The sequence below is a fragment of the Microcaecilia unicolor genome, chromosome 1, assembly GCF_901765095.1.
Source record: "Microcaecilia unicolor chromosome 1, aMicUni1.1, whole genome shotgun sequence".
In the NCBI taxonomy this organism is placed as follows: Eukaryota; Metazoa; Chordata; class Amphibia; order Gymnophiona; family Siphonopidae; genus Microcaecilia; species Microcaecilia unicolor.
The window spans coordinates 499,130,074-499,157,950 of NC_044031.1; the positions used below are offsets into that span (position 1 = coordinate 499,130,074).

At 43.4% G+C, this 27,877-nt stretch overlaps 1 protein-coding gene across 2 annotated transcripts in view; it reads right to left on the reverse strand.

The window, feature by feature from the left end:
- The window catches only part of TOX (thymocyte selection associated high mobility group box), a 525,928-nt gene that overhangs the window by 270,198 nt on the left and 227,853 nt on the right, over positions 1-27,877 (reverse strand). For both annotated transcript variants that reach the window (XM_030214796.1, XM_030214802.1), the window contains exon 2: positions 2,523-2,588. In XM_030214796.1, coding sequence (XP_030070656.1) covers positions 2,523-2,588 — 66 coding nt within the window. The remainder of the gene's footprint in view (positions 1-2,522; positions 2,589-27,877) is intronic.

Below are 27,877 nucleotides of genomic sequence, written 5' to 3' on the forward strand. Positions count from 1 at the left end.
AAAGTGCAACATCTGCTACAAATGAAGATGATCTTTCAAGTTTCAGAATAGCAGACTGGTAAAGGCTCAAGGTGCAACTTTATTGCAGTTATTTAGAATTGTCAAAAAAGAAAAGATGAAACGTGTATTATCTTTTGCATGACACTATGGGGTCTTTTGCTAGAGCATGTTAAGCAGTTAGCGTGTGAATTAGTGTATGTGAGTTGCTACTGTTTCTATGCTGGCATAGCAGTATAAGGTTTGTTCTGGAACAAATTATTTATGGATCAGTATCAACTCACACATTTGGCACTGACTGGACTGCAATAAAAATAATTGTGCCACCAAATATATTCTCTTCTGATGTGCTAGCTGTTTGGCAAAGGTGCAAAGAAAGGTGATACGTCATACTGGTCCAAAATAAATGAAAACACTTGTTCATGTACCTTTGCCTGTGAACAGAGGCTTCTAGAGAGGTAAAGTGGGAGTGCCTGTACTCCAGTCAGCAAGAAATATGGTATTTTTCTCATACCACACGTGAAATACGAAAGGAAATCAATTACAAAAGCACAACTTATCTCCCTTCCATCAGGGCTGCCCAAGCTATCAGATACACTTGGCGAACGTTGAGCTGTGTCGCCCCCTGTAGTCGAGCATCTCTCTTTCCCCTTTCTATCCCTCCCCCCAGTGGTCAGCATCTCCCCTTCCTCTCTAACCCCAATGCTGTGTCCAGCATCTCCGCTCTTCCCTTCTCACTGCCAGGCTTGTCTCTACTTCCTCCAAGGCAGTGGTATAGCTACAAGGGAACCTCAGGGGCTTAGGATCCCACACTTTGGGCTCAAGCCCCTCCAAAACTGTGGCATTCATAGAATAGCTGGCAGGGATGTCCAAATTCTGCCAACCAAAGGGATCCACTGCCTTAGCCCCCTCCTATACTACCTTAACTATACATTCACAGGAGTGCTAGCATTGGTGCCGAAGAATGCTGCTGACTTCCTTGCTGCTCAGGTAGCACAGGCATAGGAGGAGGCTCGGGCATTAGAGGAGGGGGAGAAGAACTGAGAAAAAATAAGTGGCCCCCTCAGTCCACCCCTGGAACCCCTCCAAAAATTGATTTCTATGCCCCTGCTCCCATACCAGCTCGAAGATTAAAGAAGCGTGTGGAACAAACTCCCCGAGCCCATACGCCAGGCCCCCTCCCTGCCCATCTTCAAATCACTGCTTAAAGCCCACCTCTTCAATGTCGCCTTTGGCACCTAACCACTACACCTCTACCCAGGAAATCTAGACTGCCCCAACTTGACATTTTGTTCTTTAGATTGTAAGCTCCTTGAGCAGGGACCGTCCTTCTTTGTTTAATTTGTACAGCGCTGCGTAACCCTAGTAGCGCTCTAGAAATGTTAAGTAGTAGTAGTAGTAGTACTATGCAGGCTCTGTATACACCGACCAAAGCTAAAGTGCCACTTTGACCTGTTCCCCCTACTCCCCCTAAAAAAAATCTGCCTTGGAGAGAGGGGCAGAACAAAGTGGTACTTCAGTGCAGGCCTGTAGTTATGGGGCCTGTACAGTCTTAATGCTTCTTTAATCTTCTGGCAGGCCTGGAAGGAAATGGGGGTGCCAGGGGGAGGGGGGAGGAGAGGGGTAGCAGTCACAGGGCTAGCAGTGAGAAGGAAAGTAGCAGAATGCTCTTGCATGTGCCAGAGCTCTGCTGCCGCCCTAGGTAGACGTCTAGTGGCTGGGCCAGTCCTACCTTCCATCATATTCTTTAAATTTTATATTCTAGCACTGGATGTAAATTGAAAGCAGAGCAAAGGATATGTCTGTCCTTTCTTAACTACAAATTAAATTGTGTAATAGTAACCAAGGAGACTTTTTAATTAATATAAACACATGCTAGTTTTGAGGGTAACATTTCCTAAGGGGATTAATTACTACTGCCATTGATCTATTTATTATAGAAGGTGATGCTAACTTTAAAAAGTGCACAGTAGAACTGGGATAAAATCACACTGTCTGGTGTTAATGGTAAGCCCCAGAGATGCATTTCAAGGGAATCTTTATAGTTGATAGATGAATTGATTACTGACACTGGTGGGGGCTTTAATTTTAACCCTCAGTCACATGCTTTCTATTAAGACTGTAACACTAGAACAAGAACCGGCCTGGCAATGGATATGAAAGCAATCGTGTGATAGGTGTAGCTTAAAACGAGTCACTTGTCTGCAGTGAGAGTCACAAATAAGCTGCACCTGTAAAGACTTTATTTCCTAAAGGTAAAAACAACTGTTTAGGAAAGATCACGCTGGCAAAACAGCTGTTTGCATTCTGGAGAGGAAGCAAGATAGCAGCTTACAGCAAACGCCAACTCTGGGGCTTTATCAGCTCTATCTGATTAAGTGGAAACAAGGCTTAAATGCTTTGTTTATAAATTATGATTATTCCTGATTGCCGCAGTTACTGATAGTACCACTCATTTGCAATGCAAGTCTTTGAATTTGCTTAATTACAATTTGAAACAAGGCAGAGAAGATTAATTAACCCACCTGGCTTGCTGGCACGTAGTCCTGGTTTGGCTCTGTCAGGCTCATATACATGTTGTCACCGTCAAACTGACAAAATGAAATAACAGTAAACATTCAGCGTTTGGGAATGTTTTTTTTTTTTTTTTCCTGCAGTAGCTATGAAACTACCAGTGTCTGGTTCAGGAGATTATGCTGAAAGGCATTGTCACTGTTTTTGCACATCTTGTCTTGATGTTCCTGCTGTCATCCTTATTGACCCTGGATGTCAGTGATTTGGGGTAATTAGCGCACTAGTAATTATAGCAAGCTAGCAAGAAGAGAATGGTTTCCTTTCATCTGCAATCTGTTACCAAAAATGGCTCCTTCTGTGCACTATCTATGCCTATTGCTGTTACTCTTAATGAAGTGTTAAGAGATCTGGGGCAGAAGACAATGGAGAATGAGCCCTAAAATGCATCTCGACTCATAACCTGGGCTGTTCACTACAAGTAACAGTTTCTTTTTTTTAAGTTTGCAGCGCATTTTAAAATGTTCTTATTAAACTTGCCTAACTTGTATTTTCCAAGATAGCTGCATATATTTCAGGCTTGCTGGCCTGTTATGAAGTAAGGATGAGCTGCTATTTGCAGTGACATATTCCATGTCACTGTGTGTTAAGACCTGACAATGAGCAGAAAATACACAAGAATTCATAATAATAGTGATAATAGTGTATGCTCTTTTAAAGGAAGGTGCACTGTTTTGAAAAAGGGTGCAATCTTTCTGAAAGCGTGCCCTCTTTTCCCCCGAGAGTGTGCCAACATGCACAAACCATCATGTATGTGTGAACACTGAGCCTGCACATGCTATCAGGAAAAGAATGGACACTGTTTCAGAAAGTGTGCCAAGCTCTTTTTCCAAAAACTGCATCCTCGTTCAATAGAGGGCACACACAATGACTTTGCTCCCGAAACAAAAAAAAGCAGCCACAAAGACGACTGAAATGAAACGTTTCTGCCTCTCCATCCCTATTATGAACAAGATAAATGCCATTGTTTGACCACAACAACAAATGGAACTGAGAAAGGCCCAAAATGTTTGTCAAACTGCTGCCCCAGAGCAGCAACCAGGTCTGCTTTCAGGATTTCCACCATAAATATTCAGACAATTTGTTTATATAATATCCTATGTTATTGGTAATGTGCCTATTATGTTATCTGAAAACACGGAAGACTTTGGTGTGCAACTAGCAGTATTCTACGGCCGGGGCCGCCAAGAGACTGGGCCGGGCCCGGGGCAAGGCTGCCCCCGGGGCTCCATGCCCACCGCCGCCCCCCCCCCGAGGTCGTAATCTTCACCACCCTCCTCCGTCCACCACCGGGCCGGACCCCCTAAATTAAAATAATAGTGCCTCACCTCGACCTTACTCCGTGTGACAGAAGCACAGCATCGGCAGACTGCAGATCACCCAAGGGCGGGACACAGGGCGGGAAGGCCCGAAGTGAGGGAGTGAGGTTGAGGTGAAGCTATGATTTTAATTCAGGGGGGCCGGCCCGGGGGTGGACGGAGGGGGGCAGGTGGAGGGACTGCGGCGCCGGGCCCCCCTTGGAGGCCCGGGCCCGGGAAATTTTGTCCCCCCTGCCCCCCTCTCGGCGGCCCTGTCTATGGCACCGTAATTTCTGTGTGTAAATCGAAGTGTATTCATACCAATTGTAACTTAATTGGTTAACTAGTTAATCAGTGGTGTTAATTTGATACTAACAAGCAATTATCAGCACTAATTGGTATTAATTAAGATTTACGCGCACAACTCACCAAGTATATTCTCTAAATTTTAAGTCGCATAGTTGGAAAGGGGGCATGGCCACGGGCAGGGTATGGGTATTTCTAAAATCTATATGTATTTTATAGAATACACCCACTCTGCACTTAATTTAGGCATCAGGATTTACGCCAAGTAAAACATGGCGTAAATGGCCGCGACTACGTTTTGGTTGCGTGGAGAAGCACTCGGCATTATTCTATATGTAACGCAGAACTGTAAGCCTATTCTATAAAAGTAGGCGTACTTTACAGAATACGCGTGGGTGTATTTTTTTTTTTGCGTGGAACTTTCAGGTACCATATATAGAATCTAGTCCTAAATGCAGAAATGTGCACACCAGATTATAGAATGAGAGGGAATATGCTTTGAAAGCACGCACGTAGCCACTTCCCTCTGAAGCATTTTCAGATGCTGTAGGCCTGAAAGGAAGCATTCAATAAAACCACTATTTGTATTATTTCACAAAACTCTACAGTGCTTAGAACAAAACCTCTCCAAGCTTATATGATCTATAAGCTGAACAGAATGTACTTAACATAAAATTACATTTTCCAGTTTAAAATTTCAAAAACACCTCAGTTCCAGCTGTAATAGCTTCAGCCTGAAGGGAATAATGCTATTCATTGTATTTCTTTCTAAATGCCTCTCTCGCAGTAAATTAGAATGGAACTTCAGTAGAAATATATTCGCCATTATCAGTGGTATGAGAGGGAATTTTTATTGAATACCAAGAGAATTCTTAATAACATGATACTATAAATTTATCTAAAATCACAATGACAGCAAATTAAACAAAACAAAAAAAAAAAACCAAAAGAGTGGAGGATAACACACTGACTTCCACATGGAGAGTGTCATGCAAACAGTTCTTTATTAATGCACCAACAGAGGACCCAACAAAGGGCCGTGTTTCGCCCGCCTGCTTCTGCATTACAGAAGTTTATCCTTTATCGTTTATTTATTTACTATACCGTCACTTATTGCAATAGCAAATCAGAACGGTTTACATTTAAAAAATATACATTACATTTTAGGTTTAACTAGGAAACCCATCATTTGATAGTACAAAACAACAAAAACATACACAATAAAGAACTAAACAGATATTATACCATTCACACAATGTCATAAGGTTATAATCATATTTATAAAATTTAAGCATCCTTTGTATCTGTGTGGTTTTCTTTCTCATTATCATATTGTATTTTCAAATACAATTTGAAAAAAATAAGTTTTTTAAGCTTTACGGAAACAAGAATATGATTCTTCCATTCTATTAGATTTTGGAAAGCAGATCCACAGTGCTGCTTCCCTGTTTGGAAAGTGCTGTCTGTTGAGATTGATTTTGGCTTTTGAGGAAAGTTGTGCAAAAGCTGATGGTGTTTCATCTGGTTCAAATAGAGCAGGCTTGTCCAACCTACCCGGACCACCAAGTGCTTTCTTCAGGCCCTTGGAAGCTTGTTAATTCTTGTGGTGCTTACAGCAGGATTCCTGCATCCCCACCGCAATTCGGCTCTCTGTGGCTCAAGCTTGCAGAGAGCCAAGTCATGGTGGGGAAGGAGGAATCCTGTCATTTTCTTCTGCAGCTGAAGCCAGGTGAGTGAAAAGAAAATGGGTGGAGGCTGGGGAAGAGGTGTACATGAGTGAGGGAAACTGGGTGAAGGCTGGGAGGGTTACATGAGTGAGACAGAAGACCGGGTGAAGGCTGGTTGTGGGGGAGGTTATGTGAGTGAGACTGGGTGAAAGCTGGGGAAGGGATGATACACAGTCATATTTTGCCAACATTTGACAAAACACGCGGCAAAATACAACAGTGCTTGTTTTGGCCTTCCGAATGTTACAAAATATAAAATGTGTCCCCCAATTGAAAAAAGTTGGACAAACCTGATATAGAGTCATTTTACCTGAGGCACTAAACATATCTTTGCAGTCTCTGAGAGTGCTGTATACGACCCCTGAATCAAGCTGGCATTCCTGCCCAAACACTACTACTACTACTACTTATCATTTCTATAGCGCTACTAGACGTAGGCAGCGCTGTACAGTTGAACATGAAGAGACAGTCCCTGCTCGACAGAGCTTACAATCTAATTACGTCCTCTGTTGGTGCTTTAATATAGAACTGTTTGCATGACACTCCCCGTGTGGGAGTCAGTGTTTATTCCTGACCTGGGTAGAGGTTTGTTCCTGTTTCGTTTGTATTTACTGGCGAATAAAAAAACAACATTTTACATTTACTAGGTTTTGTGAAATTAGAAACGTTATTTATGGAGTAATTTTATGAAGGCTTTTGTGTGTAAAGCCCGTTTTAAGCAAATAAAAGACCTCTTATAAAGTTACCCCAAGTGTTATGCACATAAAAGTAGGTATGGTGACAAGTTCAGGAGTGTAGTCTGGGTACAGCATGGTTTGAGTCCTGAAGTATCAGTACCCATAGGGTGAATTGTATAAATGGCGCCTAAAAAATCAACGCTGGAAAAAAAGTTAGGTGCAGGTATAGAATAGCGCTTAAGTCCTGGGGGTTGCGCTTAAATTTAGGCGAAACATGAAACATGGTGCAAATACCTGTACCTAAATTTAAGTGCAGAGCCCCCTTATTCTATAATATTGTATGCGTAACCAAAAGCCAGGCACACAATCTGCCCTGGACCACCCCTGACCGTACCATTTCCACATCCCCTTTTTCAGGATGTGCGTAAAATATAGGCATAGATCATGTGCCTAAATTCACGCATGCACATCTTAATTGATTCCAATTAGCACCAATACTAGCTTGTTAAAAAGCCAATTATTGGTGCTAATTGGCTAATGCTTCAATTAAGACTCACTCAAATTTAAGCACGCATCTCAAAGTACTCTTTATAGAATTAGAGGGATGGTTTCTAAAATATGTATATACCCATGAACTTCTAGTGGCTATCAAGGGTGGGGCAGTGGGGGAGGTCCACCCTGGGGATGCAGGGAAAAGCTACATGGCTGTCGGCTCCACTGGTTCCCTGCTCCCTCTGACATTACTTCCTGTTCTGGGGTAGGGAACTGGCAGAGTCCACAGCCACGCCACTGGTCCTTGCACCCTCAGGAGTAAGACCGATGCGCTTGGGGGGTGGGTGGAGGTGATGCAAAGGGGGGTATCATGATTTTAGGGGGGGGGGTGATGCGCTGGGGGGAGCATAGTGGCTTTCTGCCCTGGGTGGCAGCCGACCTAGGAAAAACACTGCGTACTTCACATGTGTACATTTACACTTGCACTGGAGCAAGTGCAATTTAGCAATGACCATGCAGGTTTTCTGAGACTATGGAATAAAGACACCAGTGCCTGTCTGTTTTCATAAAGTAACCTTAATACAGATGTCTACTTGAACTTCCATCCTAGGTGTCCTGTTATCAACTTACCCACTAACCCCATAATTCTAATAAACTCGCACGCACAATTTGATGCTTACAGCTGGGCACACAATTTTGGGCGTGGATTACAGATCCATGGGTAAGCTAATTAGCTGGTAATAATCCATGACTGGAGTTAAAAGCACTTAGAGCCTGATGCACAAAGGCAGCTGTAAAATACAGCTGCCTCAATAAAATATACCGAGTCACAAACAGTAACCAATGCACAAAGGGGATCGCATGCAAATGAGATGCATGGATCCCTCTTTGTGCATTTGTTCTTATTTGTCCAGTGCATCCCAGAATACACTGAGCAGTGGCTGGGCACCCCCATTTTGGAAGCAGCAAGGCCTCAGGGAGGAGGTATTGCTTCCTGCCCACCTGCCTCCAACTTTTTAAGATACAGGCAGGGCAGGGCAGGGGAGGGGAGGAGAGAGCAGGGAAGGAATCACTAGACCACCAGGGTAGAACTTTGCTGGGATGCAGAAGGAGGGCCATGAAGGGGTGCAGGGGAGGCCATGTCCATTGGGACACCAGGGCGATTTTGCTAGGGGGGGCTGGGGGTGCGGGGTCCATCGGACCACCAGGGAATTGCTTTGAGGGGTGCAGGGGGTAGTTGGCAGGATCCATTCCATCACCACGGAATCTTAAAAATCAGTGGGGGAGTGCTGGTGGGGGGTTGGGAAGGGAGAGGTAGGGAGCATAAGCAGGCAGTCATAAAATTCGCTTGCTAAAGCTAGGCACACTGGACTGTACATTGCCTGGAATTCTCATTAGAATACTAATGAGCTCATTGTAATACATTTGTATGGAGTTCTCGGTGGCTGCTAATGGCACATATTAGAGCCATGGAAACCTCTTTGTGCATTACTTGCTTATTAATGTTTGCTTTAGACTGGCTACAACCACTCTAAAGCAAATATTACTAGCACGGTAAGCTTTGTGCATCGGGCCTTAATTGGCAGTAATTAGGAGTTACACGTGCATCTGCCCTACACCCTATTCTATAACATGCGAGTCTAAATTTCATAACATGCAACTCCAAAGGGGACGTGACCATGAGAGGGGGCATGGGGGGGGGGGGGGGGGGAGTCAGGGGCATTCCCAGAAATTAGATGTGATGTTATAGAATACCAGCAGTTAGGTGTGAGCATTTTCACTAGGTGTAAATGCTTGTGCTCAAAGTTAGGCATGAAGGGCCAGATTCTATATATAGTGCCTGAAAACTCCACGTGAATAAATTTCTGCCTAAGTGTATTCTGTAAGCAGCATCTATATTTAGGCATGGTATATAGAATAGGCATAGTTGATATCAGAGCACTTAAAACTACGTGCAGACATTTACATCAAGGGAAACGTGGTGTAAATGCTGGCGCATAGATTTAGGCACAGTGTGCCTAAATTTTGGAACACCCATGAAACGCCCATTTCCCCGCCCATAACTACACCCCTTTTTTGCAGTGCGCATTAGAATTTAAGTGCTCTGCGTTACAGAATACACTTAGCAGGTTGTACGTGTAAATTCTATTTATTACCAATTAGTGCTCATTATTGCTCATCAAGATCTGTTATCAACTCTAGCTTGTTAAGCCAATTAAATTATGCACATTGCTTTAGCATATGCTTAGATTTCGGCACTATGCGCAATATATAGAGTCTGGGGGTAAATGTGCGGTAAACTAGGATTCTGTAAAGACCATTCTGCACAGAGCACTTGTTACAGAATACTAGCTTAGGGGTCCTTTTACTAAGGTGCACTAACAGATTTAGTACGCACTAAATGATGAGACACCCATAGGAACGTGGGCGTCTTATCATTTAGCATGCGCTAAATCCGTTAGCGTACCTTGGTAAAAAGACCCCTTAGTGCGGATCATCCCGGCGCCTAACTTTGGGTGCCATTTATTAAATTTATCCCTTACTACTACTACCACTACTTATCACTTCTATAGCATTACAAGGCATACGCAGCGCTGTACACCATACATGAAAAGACAGTCCCTGCTCAAACAGCTCACAATCTAAATAGGACAGGCAAACAGACAGAGCAACTAAGAGGTAAGGGAGTTAAAGAGGTGGGGATAAAAGTGTACAGGGCAAGTGAGTAGTGGTTAGGTGTCAAAAGCAGCGTTAAAGAGGTGGGCTTTTAGCCTGGATTTCAAAACGGCCAAAGACGGGGCTAGACGTACAGGCTCGGGAAGTGTATTCCAGGCTTGAGGTGCAGCGAGATAAAAGGAACGGAGTCTGGAATTAGCAGTAGAGCAGAAGGGGACAGACAAGAGAGATTTATCTACAGAACGGAGTACCCGAGGGGGGGGGGGGGCGTAGGGAGAGAAAAGAGTGGAGAGGTACTGGGGAGCGGTAGAGTGAATGCACTTATAGGTCAGTAAGAGCGTGCAAAGTTGTGTGATGACTTCACTTGAGCTTCAAACCACTTTCCCCTGGCCCATTACCACCTTTAGTGGGTTAGATGCCAGGGAAGTCTCACTCAAGTCAGTAACTGGTGGTAGGGGAGGTGAGAGTCCAGACTTAAGGCAAGAGCCTCCAAACTTTGCTCCTCTACTGTTGCTTTCACTTCAGTAACTTCACTCATAGATGAATTATTAGGAATTGCAACAAATGAATCCATTGGCCCTCGCATTACTCCAGACTGTGATGTTAAAACCTCCTTTAATTTCCCCTTATTCTTACCCATATTAGAGAGCAGAAGACCAGTTCAAAAGATGAAACTCCCAAGCTTCTGTTCAAATTTCACCAGTGCATCGAGAGGTCAAGGAGCAATTTAGAAGCAGGTACGGTAGCTGGAGAAGCCTTTCCTTTCACTGTCCTTTCTGACTCTTCCACAAGCTTCATATCCCTGCCTTTTCCAATGTTTTGCAGCACTGCCAGGTCTTGAGTAGCAGGGAGCACCTTCCAATTATATCACCAACACATCAGGAGGTGATTAAACAATGCAGCAGTAGGTACAGTAGTCAGGAAAGCCCCTCCTTTTGTTCTCTTCTCTGGCACCCTTACAGGTTTCCCATCCCTCTCTCCTACAAGGTACCACAGCACTGCCAGATCCTAGGTAGCAGGGAGCACCTCTCAATGATGTCACCAGCATGTTGGGCATTTAAGGATTTATTCAATGGCAGGTTCACAAGCCCCTCTTTCTACTCTTCTTTCTTCCCTCACACAGATTCTACACCCTTCCCTCCTTAATCACCTTGTCCACATCCTCTGCCAACAGATTCTATAGCTAATTATGCACTGCCTGAAAACTTACTTACATTCCCTTTTTAACCGTTGCACATCACTCATGACTATAAAACTTCAATCATATTCCCTTTCAGTTGTCTCTTTTCCAAGTTGAATAGTCCTAGTCTGTTTAGCTTTCCATCAAAAAAGAGGTAGCCCATTCCCTTTCTCATTTCTGTTACCCCTTTTGGAACCTGTTCTAGTTCTGTTATATCCTTGTTTAAGACGGAATGCCATAATTGCTCACAATTCTCAAGGTGCGGTCACATCACAGACCTATATGTTCATTTATTGTTAAGCAACAGGTAACCTAAGTAGACTACATTAAAACAGTCATAAAATCATTAGCAATGGACTGTTGTTTGCAACTACACAGTGGCATATTTATTCAAGGTATGTGTGTGTCAGACCCGGCCCCCCACCCATACCTTAAAATCATCTCTGCTCCAGGCTTTGCCTGGGCAGCAGCAGTGGTACTCATAGGCTGCCTGCAGCCTGCACCAGGACTTCCTCTCTGAACCATGTCACCCTTTCTGATGCAACTTCCTGTTTTGTGAAGAATGGGAAGGTTCAGAGAGGAAATCCAGGTGCAGGCCGCAGGCAGCCTATGAGTGCCACTGCTGCTGCCTGGGCAAAACTTGGAACAGAAAAGATTTTAAGGTACTGGGGAAGGGTGTGTGGGAGATGGGGGGCACGCGGGAGATGGGGGGGACACAGGAGATGCACCCCCTGTAAAAATTCCTGGCTACACCACTGCAACTACATAGGAAATGTGGATAACACATCTCATGTTGTTACATGTCATTAACAAATGTTTTTTTTTTCATTTGCTGATATTGATGGAGTGGAGGAGTGGTCTAGTGGTTAGTGCATCGGTCTTGCAATCCAGAGGTGGCCAGTTCAAATCCCACTGCTGCTCCTTGTGATCTTGGGCAAGTCACTTAACCCTCCATTGCCTCAGGTACAAACTTAGACTGTGAGACCTCCTGGGACAGAGAAATATCCAGAGTACCTGAATGTAACTCACCTTGAGCTACTACTGAAAAAGGTGTGAGCAAAATCTAAATTAATAATAATTAGTGCACACTGTTTGCAAGTGGGTGTCTTGGCTGAAAGTGAGAAGCTAGTTTCTTTGTACCTTCAAGTAATTGAAAAATGGATGTTAGCTAATAAATTATGTTTTAATATGAATAAGACAGAGGCTATGTTTAAGAGTTACTACTGATGGACATGGAATTATAGTCTTGAAGTCCCCCCCAATCATGCCTGCTGAGGGTGCGGGGCAAGGGGGGGACAAGATTACTTGGGCCCAGTCTTGAAAGGAGCCAGGCTGACCCAGTGCATGGGAGGCCGGGGCCCCTCCACTTTCGCCTCGGGCCCACTCAACTGCAGTCTGCAGTACCTTCGATGGCTGGCGGGGATGTCCAAGCCCCACCAGCCAAATAGTTCCGAAGCCCAAACCTCCCCTGGTGCTTTCTAGCAGCCGACACTGGCATTCTGCGCATGCTCAATTCACACACATGAACTGAGCATGTGTGAGGAGTGCCAGCGTAGGTGGTTAGAAAGCATGCTGCCAACTTCCTCACATCAGGGGAGGTTTGGGCGCAGATCTATTTAGCTGGCAGGGCTTGGGCGTCCCCGCAAGAAAAGGTAAAATTTCTAACAGGGGGGGGGGGGGGGGGGGAGGAAGAATGGAATTGGGGAGACAGCAGGGTCTACTTTTGTCTCTTGGCGGCCCCGCATCCTACATTTAGGAGTGATTTTTGGCCCATATTTTTTATAAAGAATAATGTTGCAGCTATAGTGAAAACGTATTTTATAAGTTATTGATGTTACATTGGTTGGTTTATATGTTGGATTACTTGCTGTTGTTATTAGACCATTATAGGTAGCACAGAATGCTGCAGTTAACATTTTAATGGGAGGTAGATGTTTTGAATCAGTGACACCTTTACTAAAATCATACATTGGTTGCTGATTGAATATCAAGTTACAGTTACAATATTGCTGCTTGTGAATAAGGCTTTGAGTAATGACATTCCGATCTCTTTAACTTCATTGTTGAGAATATATCAACCTCTGTGATCATTATGCTCTGCAAATCAATGCTTGATGGAAGTTCCAAACTTAAAGTATGCCTGGTTATGTTAAACTACTCGAGTATGGATATTTTTCTCTTGTGACACCTTTACTGTGGAATGCTTTGCCAACATATCTAAGATTGATTTCTAAGACATATTTTAGACAGCTTTTAAAAACTTATTTGTTTCAGCATGCTTTGTGCAGTAGTGATGATTCATAGGAGAATGACGCTGTTAATATGATCAGGTTGAGCACTGTGCTCCAATGTGTTGTTGATGAAATGAGGATAGAAATGACTCTTTTGTTAATGCTGATATAGTAGGCTACTGTTTTCATATTGTTTGTAAATTTAAAAGGTTTTTATTGTTTTTATGATCATTTATTGTCCTGAATGATACTGTGTATGTATTGTTGGAACCTGTTTTGAACAGCTGGAAGAGCGGACTATAAGGAGCCCTTTTACTAAGCTGCAGGAAAAAAAGGCCTTGCAGTAGCGGCAGGGGACGTTTTTCCCATGCGCCAGAGCTCTTTTTACCGTAGTGGGTAAAAAGCCCCTAAAATATGGCCATACAGTAAGATTACACTTACCATGTGGCCATGCGGCAGGGAGCACTTACTGCCACCCACTGAGGTGGTGGTGACGGCTCCCGCAGTAACCCAGCAGTAACCGGGCAGCAAGCGGCGATGCCCGATTACCTCCGGGTTAGCGCTGTGCTATAAAAAAATTTTTTCTGAGTGCTGGAAATGGTTCATAGTCAAGCCAGAAGTATCGACAGCGGCTGCGCTGGGCTGGCGGTAGTTCCAGGATAGCTACAGCAAGTCCGCATTGTAAAAGGGTCCCTAAGTTTTTAGTAATAATAATAATCATAACAACACAGGAGTGTTTGGCAGTGGTTTTTGGGTGGAGCACATGTAGCCTCGCAATGGTTGCGCATACTTTAGATGTGAATATTTACAACTTTTCCTGAGCAGGCATAAATGTTAACAGCTTCATTTTAGCCGGGATTTCTGTAGCCTTTATGGACCAGTTTTATAAAGACACATATGTCTATGCAGTGCAGGAAAAGAGGTACCGGTACTCATTATGGGTGGGGTCACCATCTATGGCTCCGCCCCCTATGGTAGCCACACCCACTGTAGCCACACCCCTTATATCAGCCATGGCGCATATAAGCAGTATCATTAAAAATATTATACCAGTATAGGAGCAAAAAATAACTTGTGATTTTTTTCATTATAAATAATTTCTATAAGCTGTTACAGCTCTAGTATACCCAGTGCAAAATACGACAGCAGATGCAAATTCTCAAATTGGACATCTTCCAAACACTAAAATGAAAATAAAATGATTTTTTCTACCTTTATTGTCTGGTGACTGTTTTTCTGAACATGTTGGTCCCAGTTTCTGATTCTGAGGCTCTTTATCTGATCCCTTAACTCTGTTTCCAGGGCTTCCTTTCCATTTATTTCTTTACTTTCCTCCTTCATTTCTTGCCCTACATCCATAGGTAAAAGCTGGGTCCTCTGTGGACTTGACTGGAGGAGGAATAGAGTGGATCCAGCTTTTGCCTATCATCCATGTGCAGATTTTCTCCTCTTTTCCCTTTCCCTCACCTTGTCAGTATGCATCTCCTTGCTCTCTCCATCACGTCCAGCATTATTCCCACTAAGCTGGGTCTAGCTATATGGTCAGTAATTTTGTTTTGGTTTTTTTACAATAACTTCCACTATTTTTCCCATTATCAATATTAAACTCATCAGTCTAACTTCCTGGACAGCCACTGCAGGCTTCCTTTGGTCATCGTGTTTACTACATTACCTTGGTCTTTACTTCCAGTCCTTGTGAGCCACCAGTGGGTCAGGTTTTCAGGATATTCCTAACGAATACCCATGACTGAGGCGTAAAATGTATTATCCTTTTTTTAAAGTATTTCTTTTCCCTCCTTATTAATGTGCACAATCTAACTTGCCAGTACTTCTGCTCATTCTATTTTCCTCATTGGGTTTATTATTCATTTTCTGAAAGACACCCTTTTGGCTTTCACAGTCTCTTTCGCCTCACAATTACATCCTGTTGGCAGGGTAATAGCAGGCGGGAGGAGTAAGATGGCAGCATGCTGTTGAATCTGCCTCCCACTGTTATGCTTACTTTCCAACTGGAGCATAGTTAAGCAAAAAGGAAAAGTTCATGTTTTTCCTTCTAAGCCACCTGTCCCAGTATCTTCAGGGGCCATGGACCACACTGCTGTGAGGGACACCGCTAGTGCAGTGCTCAGGGAGTTATAATTGGAGGCAACCTAGAGGTAAGTTTTACTTCCCCTCCCTCCCCACCAGCTGAGAGGCTATCTCTGAAACCTAGATAAGGCTGAGGATTGATCAGCTTTGATAGTGCATAGAGATGATGCATTTCCCCCGGGGGGAGGGGGGATGACCTATATTCACAAATGGCTACTACTCTGAGTAATGGAGGACTGGTAGCTGCATATTTCTGTTCCCCAGAGGGCTTGCAAATGGAAAATACTTCCCTGCTCAATGAGAAGCACTGGTGGAATATGATATATCTTTACCAAAGATACGAAAGAGTAGAAGGGGACCTGTAAACTGGAGCTGTCAATGCGAATGGGACGTGTTAGATATTTATATGTCAATAGCTTAAACTATGCTGATTATATTAACAAAAAAAACAAAACAAAACAAGAAACCCACATCACAAGTTGTTGTGTTGTTGTTGTTTCTCGGTATCTTTGTACTGTTTTGCTTGAAAACAAAGAAATTTGAACTGAGTCTTTTAAGACTTCCTCATTGTTTAGATTGTAATTCCACCCTTGTATATAGTGCTAGTTTAGCTTCACCTTAACTATTGAAAATCTAAGTTTACACTAGGGATGTGCATTCATTTGAAGCAACAAATGCCCACGTCATGTCAGCAAAATGAAAACAAGCAGACAAAAAACATGACATTTTGTGAGGTTTTTTTGTGTGTGCTGTCAATAGCGCGCCCTCTATCAGAAGACCACACACATGCTCTTTTGAGAGTACACTATTCGCAAAGAGTGTGCAGTCTTTTGTGCTCACATGTGTAGACCATTGCACAATTGTGAACAGTGTCCGCGCACTATTGAAAGTATGCACTCTTCGTGAAGAGTGTGCGCTCATTGCAAATAATATACTATTAACAACACTGCTTCCTAAAAAAACCCCAAAGAAAACAAACATTCTTAGAAACAACATGGGAAAGGACACAAAACATAACTGCACGCCCCTAGTATACACACAACCTCAGATGGTATCAATATGGATCGGGTTATCTCTATCACTCAGGTCTAGTAGTCATTACTTGAATCTCTATTCTCCCACCCACTCTCTCAAAATGTATTTTTCTACCTCCACAAATTAACATTGAAAGCCACATTGAACCAAACCTTTTTTGAAAATGCGGGATAGAAATGCTGCTATAAAATTACCTTAGGGGGGTCTTTTACTAAGCTGCGGTAGAATTTTTAGCTGGTGGTAAACACCAAGACACCCATTGGAATATAATGGGCGCCTCAATGTTTGCTACCAGTTCATTTTTATTGTGAGCTAAAAATGATATTGTGGCTTAGTAAAAGACCCCCCATAGTTTTCAGAAGTACTTCAAAAGTGTTCATTTTTGATAAATGTGGACTTTTGAATCTGTCGTAATAACATGAAGACTATTGTAAGAACATTATAATTTGTGGTTTTATTGTGTTTTTCTTATGTAATTCCTGAAGGTTATGGTTTGGTCTCTTTTTTTTGTAATCTGCTCTGAGCTATTTTGGTTGTAGCAGAATATAAAACCTAATATAACATAACAAAACACAAACCTAGAAGCCTAGTTAAGGAATTTGAAAACCAATATGAATATGATTAATTAATCCTTTTCACTTTCTTTTTTTTTTTTCACCAAAAACTCAGTTAAAAACATGTGAATATATTTTTCTTTGCATGCAGGACTTTGTGACAAATAATATAAAATTAGACATCAAAACAATACATAATACACCTCCTTCAAATGGGCGTGTATGAGAAAAAATGTTCAATCTAGTCACTACCCAAACAACGTGAATAACTATAGCATCCAAAAATAGCTTTTGCATAAGTCCAGAGGCATTAAAGACCAGCCAGAAATGTTGGGTCTGATATTCAATGAGATTTACTGGTCGGCAATGGCCACTGACCTCTTAAATCGCAAATAACCGGCTATCCACAAATATTCAGGGGAGATATCCAGTTATCTCCACTGAATATTCATGATTAGCACATAACTGGGAGCTGGATATCTTGGGGGCGTTTTGGGGGTGTCACACTTAGGACCTGATATTTAGCACTAACCAGGTAAGGTTAGCGCATAAGTAGAGCCGCATAAATAGCTGCCCTATCTTTATGCGCTGGCCAATGCTGCTTAGCACTGAATATCGGTTTAACTGGTTATCGGCTTGCGGCCAAAAATGAAACCGGATATTCAATGCTGGTCACCAGAAATGGCCTGGCATTGAATATCTGGGTTCAGCCCCACTCATGGGCAGTGCAGTTAAAGTGGAGTGGAGTGGAGTGGAGGAGTAGCCTAATGGTTAGTGCAGTGAGCTGAGATCATGCAGGACTGGGTTCAATTCCCACTGCAGCTCCTTGTCACCCTGGGTAAGTCACTTGATCCTCCATTGCCCCAGGTACCAAAACTACCCAGGACTGTGAGCCCACCAGACACAGAGAAAGTACCTGTATATCATGTGTACAGTGCTGTCTATGCCTAGTAGCACTATGGAAATGATAAGTAGTAGTAAAGTCCTTCACCAGCTGCAAATCAGAGGGAGGATTATTTTTAGATTGAAAACTGCTACTATGTCTGTAAGTAGTGCAGAGGAGAGGGGGAGAGGACATGCAGCCAAACCAATTGCTTATTCAGTCACTAATTTACAGATAAAATACGATACAGAAAAGGCAGATGCATTTACAGCTGGCAGTGATCCACTACTTTTTCCCTATATGAAAAAAGAATATGTATATTGAATTATCTGAAAGAAGGCTACATACACTGTTTCCTCTAAGCTAAGCGGGAATCCTTCACCTACAGTCCTGCCAGTGTGAGGTATGGGCCTGGGTCCGCCTGCCTGAAGTGCACTGCACCCACTAAAACTGTTCCAGAGACCTGCTGTGATGGAGCTGAGTATGACATGTGAGGCTGGCACAAAATATTTTGAAAGATATTTTTTGAGGGTGGGAGGGGGTTAGTGACCACTGGGGGAGTAAGGGGAAGTCATTCTTGATCCTTTCTGGTGGTCATCTGGTCATTTCAGGCACCTTTTTTGTGCCTTGGTCGTAAGAAAAATACGACCAGGTAAAGTCGTCCAAGTGTTCGTCAGGGACATCCTTGTTTCTTTCGATTATGGGTCGAGGATGTCCATGTGTTAGGCACGCCCAAGTCCCGCCTTCGCTACGCCTCCGATATGCCCCCTTGAACTTTGGCTGTCCCTGTGACAGAAAGCAGTTTGAGACGTCTAAAATCGGCTTTCGATTATACCGATTCGGATGACCCTGTGAGATGGATGTCCATCTTCCGATTTATGTCGAAATATGGGCGTCCTTCTCTTTCAAAAATGAGCCCATAAGTGACCCAGGTTCAAACCCCACTTTAACTCCTTTATTTTGTAATTGTGAGCCCTCCAGGAATAGCAACATACTTACTGTACCTGAATGTAGTACCACATCTATAGCCTTTAGACTCGCAGGTGGCTTATATATTTAGCTACAGTAGATATTTTTCTGTTTCTAGAGGGCTCAGAATTACAAAAAGAATTAAAAAAAAGAGCTGAAGTGGAATTTGAACCCGTGTTCCTTGATTTACAATTCACTACACTAACCACTAGGTTACTCCTCAGATTTACTTCCTTATTTGTTAAGCATGCCTGTAATACCTGAAGCTGTCTTAGAGCCTGGTATCTCCTTTTGGTTTCACTTTCAGGGGAGAGGGAGGGGGACAGCAGCCAGTGGGGGACTAAGGAGGTGTTGTGCGTTAAACCCTCCAGTGGTCAGCTGCTCAATCAGGACACATTTTTGTACACTAGGCATGACTGAAACATGTCTAAATAAGGATGTCCTTTTTATTAGACATGGATGTTTCTTCCCCTTTGGTAATTGCCCTCCCTAATCCCACCCAAAACATGCCCCCTTGCTATCTGGATGTACTGAAGTGTTGGATGTCCATTTTTTGCCTCTGCAAAATTGGTACTTGGACGTTTCAAGCACACGGGTGTTCATTTTAGTCTTTTGAGACGTCCATATGCTTCAAAAATAAGTGCCGTTAGTCATTTATGTAGCTGTGTTCCCTCTGTTAATGTTACCCATGTTCAACTTTGTAAAATGTATGCTCCCCGTCACACATAACTAGTACATACATGTCCATTCCTGCATGTACTTTAGAACAGGCTGTACATCAGCAGATCCTGTTCTAAAATACTACTAGCATTGTACATGTGCCAACTTGAACATTTCAATTCCAATTTCTCTGTTATATCCAACGCGGTGCTCTTAATATTTGTTTACATGTTTGGTTAATAAGTATATCTTCCAAGATCCTAAAAATATTATCACTTGAAAGCCTTTATACTGCCAGTATCGGTCACTGGTCGCATACAGACTTTTTAAAAAACTTCCAGCACAGACAACTGATGGAAGAGTGGCAGCAAGAATCTATTAAAGAACTAAGAAGAAAATCCCGTGGTGGTTGTTGTGAGTGAAAACTTGCTGCACCAGAATCCATTCACTTGTTCTAGATAAGTGAAAGCGAGAGGAAAAAAAGGCAAAACTACTGAGTTTTGGAGCTTGGCTTCTTGTTTGACACCCTTGGAAGGTCCAGTTTTGTGAAATCCAACACTTACACCTGTAAATAGTGCTACTCCTATGTGTAAACTGCAAAATCGGTCACTTACATGTCTAATTGCTGTTTACGTGTTCATGTACCCATGTGACACCACTCTTTTTTTGAGCATGTTTCTTTACAAAATGGCTCCCATAATATGTGCCACTAATTCCACAGGTTGTTCCTGTATCCTAATAGGCAAGCCTTTTATAAAACACACTTTAAATTGTAAATGACACTTTTCATACTTGAATAGCATATGTAAAACTGGCCTTCACATCTGCAGTGCATAATACACTCAGTAAAATACACAAACATTAGAAACTCAAGAGATACGTCAACCTCACAGAAAACAATTCTTACAATCCATAAACTGCTCTCTCTCTCTCTCTTTTGAGCCGGGCAGTCAAATTTTTCTTCTGTTGGTAGTCATTTCCAATCTAAGCAATTATGTTGGCTCATGTAGTCCAAGGAAACTTCTTTTCAAAATTATTTGTATCAAATAACCTTAGTGGTATGCAAGTTTATATAACTTTTTAAACATGCCTTTCCTGAGCTTAGCTTTTCCTGTTTAAATAGATTTTAGGCAGGGAGGATCTTTTCAGCATTCCAAACACTCTAAATGCTTGCTTTAAAAGTTCACCTAGTCCAGATTATCCAGTCACTGTTATGTTATTCCCTTAAACACTACACAGGGCCGCCAAGAGACTGAACCGGGCCCAGGACAGGGCTGCTGCTGCTCCCTCCAAATTGTCATCCGCTGCCGCCCTCCCTCCGATCACTGCCTCTGCCGCCCCCCTGATTGCTGCCGCTGCTGCCCCCAAATCGCTGCCGCAATACCTTGGCTGGCAGGGATCCCAGGCCCTGCAAGCAGAAGATGTCTTCTTCCTCCAGTGTTGACTGTCTACCCCTGCAGCTGCTTTTCCTCTCAGGGCATGCTCGGTTTCAAAACCGATAATGCGTGCCTGAGAGGAAAAGCAGCCGCTGAGCAATGGGCAGAAGAGCAGCGCTGGAGGAAGCTCCGGGTACTCCCCAGCCTCCAAGGGGGGGCCCGGAGCCGGAATTTTCTCTCTCCTGCTCCTGTCAGGATGCAATCACTCAGGTCCCATCAGGAGCAGAAGAGAGAGAGACCCCGGCGCCGGCGCATCTTGGAGGCCCGGGCCCAGGGAAATTTGCCCCCCCACCCCCTCTCAGCGGCCCTGTCGCTACATACTTAAAATATTCAACTAGATTCCACATTATTTTGCCCCCAAATTCATAAATGGCACCTAAAGTTAAATGCTCAATTGCACACCCAACTATAGAATAGGGTCGGTTATGCCCATAATATAATTAGTTAATTGGCACTTAATTGGAGATAAGTACCTATAATTGGCACTAATTAGCAGTTGTGCGTGTAACTGACATGCCCCTATTCTGTAAACTGAGCACCTAACTTGTCTCGTGAGCATCTGCAATGGGGATGTGGCCATGGGCAGGTCAAAGGCGTTCCCAGGATTTAGGCATGATGTTATAATAATGTCATTTCTACGCCTAAGTTGGGCGTCAGCATTACACCGGATTTTAGCAAGTGTAAATCTAGCACTCAAAGTTAGGCATGAGATCCACACTAAGCTAGTAATCTGCAAAGGACACTCTGCAACTTGAGCATCCAAAACTGGGCACCAATCTCAGATCAACCCCCAAAATAATTAGTTAACGGACTGCAATGATTTAATTATTGGAGCTAATAAGCACTTAATTGGCACTAATTATGATTTGGGAGCTGATATGGCTATGTGCTATTAACAGTGTGCACCTAAATTGGATCATGTGGAACTCAAAAGGAACATGTGCAATGGGAGGGACATGGGTGGGCCAGAGGTGTTCACAAAAGATGCGTTTGCAATGTTACAGAATAGGGGGGGATCCAAGCCCATTTTGCATGCCAGGATTTACACCAGGTTTCAACTGGCATAAGTCCTCACACCCAAAGTTGAGTACTGAATTCCATGTTGTATGCTATTCCCAAAGCGTTCAATGCTCATTCCAAAATGCCTTTTTCTAGAATAGAATTTTTTGAGCCATTTATAGAATCTGGCCCTAACTGCTTCTGTTTGCTACTGGAACTAAGGTTAGACAGAGCCAGTGGCATAGCCAGGAATTGTTTTACAGGGGGTGTGTCTCCCTTGCACCCTCCATCTCCTGCGTGCCCCCCCCCCCCCCCCCCAGTATGTTAAAATCATCTCTGCTTCAGTCTTCATCCGGGCATCAGCAGTAGCACTCAATCATATCCTCCCTCAGCCATCTCTTTTCCAAGCTGAAGTGGCCTAACCTCTTTAGCCTTTCTTCATATGGGAGGAGTTCCATCCTCTTTATCATTTTGGTTGTTCTTCTTTGAACCTTTTCTAATTCTGCTATATCTTTTTTGAGATATGGCGACCAGAATCGAATGAAATACTCAAGGTGAGCTCATACCATGGAGTGATATAGAGTCATTGTAAGATTTTTGGTCTTATTTTGCATCCCTTTCCTAATGGTTCCTAGCATTCTGTTTGTTTTTTTGGCCACTACTGCACACAGGGCACAATATCTCAGCGTATTGTCTACAATCAGGCTTATTTTCGAAAGAGAAGGGCGCCCATCTTTTGACACAAATTGGAAGATGGTCATCCTTTTCCCAGGATCGCCCAAATTGGCATAATCAAAAGCCGATTTTGGACGTCCGCAACTGCTTTCCGTCGCGGGGATGAACAAAGTTCACGGGGGCATGTTGGAAGCGTAGCGAAGGTGGGACTGGGGCGTGCCTAACACATGGGCATCCTCGACCGATAATGGAATTAAGAAGGGTGTCCCTGATGAGCACTTGGGCAACTTTACTTGGTACATTTTTTGTTACGACCAAGCCTTAAAAAGGTGCCCGAACTGACCAGATGACCACCGGAGGGAATCGGGGATGACCTCCCCTTAATCCCCCAGTGGTCACCAACCCCCTCCCATCCAAAAAAAAACTTTTAAAATATTTTTTGCCAGCCTCTATGCCAGCCTCAAATGTCATACCCAGCTCCATGACAGCAGTAAGTAGGTCCCTGGAGCAGTTTTAGTGGGTGCAGTGCACTTCAGACAGGCGGACCCAGGCCCACCCCCCCACCTGTTACACTTGTGGTGGTAAATGTGAGCCCTTCAAAACCCACCAGAAACCCACTGTACCCACATGTAGGTGCCCCCCTTCACCCCTTAGAGCTATGGTAGTGGTGTACAGTTGTGGGGAGTGGGTTTGGGGGGGCTTAGCACGCAAGGTAAGGGAGCTATGCACCTGGGAGCAATTTCTGAAGTCCACTGCAGTGCACCCTAGGGTGCCCGGATAGTGTCCTGACATGCCAGGGGGACCAGTGCATTACGAATACTGGCTCCTCCCATGACCAAATGGCTTGTATTTGGTCATTTCTGAGATGGGCGTCCTTAGTTTCCATTATCGCCGAAAATCGGGGACGACCATCTCTAAGGACGACCATCTCTAAGGTCGACCTAAATTTTGCAATTTGGGCGTCCCCGACTGTATTATCGAAACGAAAGATGGACGCCCATCTTGTTTCGATAATGCGGATTTCCCCGCCCCTTCGCCGGGACGTCCCTCAGGAAAACTTGGGCGACCCTTTTGATCATGCCCCTCAATTACACCTAGATCTGCCAGTGGGACCTGCTTGTCCCTAACAATTGAAAGCACAATATTGAAGCACTGCTACCCACTGGCAGCAATGCAGCTGGAGGAATCCCGCTCAGCTTACAGGAAACAGTGCTTATGTGCATACTTTGTAATTCTACCCATGCTCCATCCAAGCTGTTCCCCCACTGCGACCATCTTTGGGTTGCCTAAAAGTATGTGCCTTCTTGTCATCATGTACTTTTTTGCACAGTGCAATTTTAGAAAAGACTTTTTGTATGCACAACTGGGTTTCTGAGTGAAAATTCTTTTAGAAAATCATCCCTATGTAGGTCATTGTAAAAGCATTTTTTTTATTTTTTGTGATTTACATACATAAAGGCCTCTTATAAAATTAGATCACCCCTTAAAATTATGCACAGTTCAAGTAGATGCATATATGTAGAAGAGGCATGCACAGAGGAGTTTTATAAAGCGTGAGCAGAGTGGTGACTTGCAAATATAGAGGTAGATTCAATAAATGGCACCCATAGTTAGGCAATGGGATGATCTGCGCCAGGGGCGTAGCAGATTTCGGTGGGAGGGGGCTCCAGAGCCCGAGGTGAGGGGGCACATTTTAGCCCCCCCTCCGGTGCCATCAACCCACCCCTGCCATTTTTGACCCCCCCCCCCCGGCACCAACCCTTTTGACCCCTCTTCCTGCCGCCGCCAACCCTCCCCGCCGTCGGGTACCTTTGCTGGCAGGGGTCCCCAACCCCCACCAGCCGAAGTCCTCTTATCCAGCGTGGCCGCATTGCTGACCTGCAAGGGCAGACTTCTGTTTCTGTGAGTCTGACGTCCTGCACATACGTGCAGGACGTCAGACTCACAGAAACAGAAGCCTGCACTTGCAGATCAGCAACGTGGCCGCGCCAGAGAAGAGGACTTCGGCTGGCGGGGGAGGGGGTCGAAGGGGTTGGCAGCGGGGGAGTAGGGCCAAATCTATGGGGGCCCATGCCCCCTTGGCCCCACGTAGCTACACCCCTGATCTGTGCTAAGCTAGTGTTCTGTAAAGGATGCTCTGCGTGGAGGGTCCTTTATAGCAGTGTTTCCCAAGTCTGGTCCTGGAATACCCCTTGCCAGTCAGGTCTTCAGGATAGCCACAATGAATACGCCTGAACATTATTAGCATACGGTGCCTCCATTATATGCAAATCTCCTTTATGCATATTCATTGTGGATATCCTGAAAACCTGACTGGCAAGGGGTATTCCAGGAGCGGACTTGGGAAACACTGCTTTATAGAATACCATCTTAGCATGCATTTCACGCCTAACTTCGGCCATCCGCATTTACGCTTGACAAAGGCTGGTGCAAATGTTTGTGTCCAACTTATGGCAGCTAGGCGCACAAATGCAGGCATTCTGTAATATCACGCCTAATTTCCAGGAATGCTCCTGACCTGCCCATCTATGGCCACACTGTGAAACTTAGGTAGGGCTTGGGTAGATCCATGCCTAACTCCTAATTACCTCCAATTAAATGCTTGTTAATCATTGATTGTTAGCATCTAGTTGATTAATTAGTTTACATGCAGATCTGGGATCCATGCCCAAATTTTGGCAACCTATACGGAATCCGGGGATAGTTTATAAAATACACATGCAAGCAAATACTTTATGTACTAATATGTTTACTACAGCTTTTGAGTAGTCATAAATGTTTGTGCCTTCAATGTAGGCACAACTTCTGCATGACTTGTGCTACTATTTATTTATTTATCTATTGATAACATGTATATCCCATATTATCCCACAGAATGTGGCTTACATTAGATCATCAAAATAACTATGGAAGGAGTGTAACAGTAATGATGTAATTGGTTAATTGTGGGTTGAAAATGAATGGTAATGTAAAGGATGGTAGTTTTAAGTACAATACCATGAAAGTAATTAAAAAGTCGGTCAGGAGTTGGATACAATAGTTATAGATCAGCAATAGAAATTAAACATAAGATTGTTAATCTGTTGTCAAGAATTTATTAAATAGGATATTGTGAAGTCCACTGCAGTGCCCCCTAGGGTGCCCGGTTGGTGTCCTGGCATGTGAGAGGGGACCAGTGCACTACAAATGCTAGCTCCTCCCACGACCAAATGGCTTGGATTGCGCCGTTTTTGAGATGGCCGTCCACGGTTTCCATTATCGGCGAAAACCGAGGCCGACCATCTCTAAGGCCGACCATCTCAACCTTTAGGTTGACCATCTCTTAGGTCTATCTAAATGTTGAGATTTGGCCGTCCCCGACCGTATTATCAGAACGCAAGATGGACGCCCATCTTGTTTCGATAATACGGGATGCCTTGCCCCTTCACCGGGCCGTCCTTAGAGATGGGTGCCGTTAAAGATGGGCACCCAGTTCGATTATGCGCCTCCAAGTGTCTTTATAAAACAGGTGACTAAAAAGAATCTTTCTACTCAATTAGCCTAGTCACCCCGAAATAAAATTACCTCGCACAGATATAAATGGCCATTTACATTCTTATGCATTTTCACTGTCACTATCTGCATCACTGCTGGCTAAGAAAATGCTCGGGTAACTTTAAATGGCCAGTTATATGTTTAAAGTAATACTTGCTATTTCATTGCTGAACATACAACTTTTACAGTCTCAACCATGCCCTTTTCCAGATGGACTCCATAAAGCTTTTGAATACTGGCCTCCAGATGTTCATTTAAAAATATTTATGAAAATGTATCCAATTTTTCATAAGCAAAACTTTTGCTACATAAAAAATTGAGCATTAAGAAGAAACAAATATAATTTTACAAGCACCAAGATACGATAGGAAATAAGCTCTATTAGACCACTATCATATGGGTAGGGGTAGGGGGAGGTATAGAAAATAAAAGGAGTACTAAGGAAAAAAATAGAAGACATGGTATTAATCGCAATTAAATGCAGAAACTTAACCTGGATACCAGTTCAACCATTATCACCTTAGCTGGTGGACCTTCACATATTATACATGTAAACCTGGATTCACACCTATCCGGAAGGGGTTGCCAATCCCTAATTTAAACTTCTTTCAGGTGAGACATAAAGGAAGTGCTATTAAGTTTTCATCACATGTTTTTTGAACAAGAACACTGAATTAGAAACATGCATTGATTGTAAAGGTAAGAGCTTCTGAGGGGCATTTTTGATACGACGTCTAAATCTGATTTTGGACATTCTGTGAACATGGCCATTTTCAAACCAGAAAAGCATCCAACATTTTGTTTCAAAAATTTGCCAGATATTTTTGTGCTCAGTGCGTCTATCTTTTAGGACCATTAAAAAAAATGTCCCAGGGAAAATGTACAAAAACAAGCCATTGGGATGTAGGAGGAGCCAGCATTCTTAGCGGACTAGCCATACAGACTTCCAAGCACAGCAGTGGAGCACCCTAGGGGGCACTGCAGTGGCCTTCGCAAAAAAGATCCCAGGTACACATCTCACTGTTACCCTCTTATATTGTATGGTGAACCCGCCAAAACCCACCAAAAACCTACTGTACTCATCTGTACACCACTACAATAGCTCTTATGCCTGCAGATGTCATCTATATGTGGGTACAGTAAGTTTTTGGTGAGATTTGGAGGGCTTACACTTTCTACCACAAGTGTGACAGTTTGAGTGGGATATGTGCCCGGGTCCCCTTCTCTACAGTGCTCTGTACTGACCACTAGGCTACTCCAGGGATCTGCTTGCTGCTGTAATAGCTGGTCTGAGAAGTGAACTGTCAAAAGTGGATCATTTTGATCAAGAGTGGAGCAATGGGAACATCCTACTAAAGACTATACCTTAGGGAGTCATGAACTTTTATAAGTACTTGGATGTTGACTGTTTGCTTTGCTGATTTTTTGGAGGTTTATTGTGTCGACACAAGCCTGCAGATTTGTGGGAGTTTTTTTTGAACTTTGGAACATGATGGTGAATTTTTCACATATACATTCATTTGTGGTTTCTATTTATATGTAAGACTTTGGGTTGGATTTTTTGGACCAATTGTTTTTCTCCAGCATATGGATTTTTTTTTTACCTTGGTTCTTTTTCCCCTCATTATTATTTATAGAAACCAATGATAATAACTTGCTCCATTATCAGGTTATCACTGTGTGTTGCAAATATTCAGGTTGAATTTCTTTACTAGGAGACTTTGAGGTTTCTTTTTGATAATTTTTGATTTGTCTTTTTGAAACCATGAAGGTCTGTTTATGTGTTTATTCAAAGTGATGAATTTTGTAGTATAGGAATAGTTCCTAAGGCACAGGTATGTTAATCCCTCTTAGCGTCTCAGCACAGATTTATTTTCCAGCATATGGTC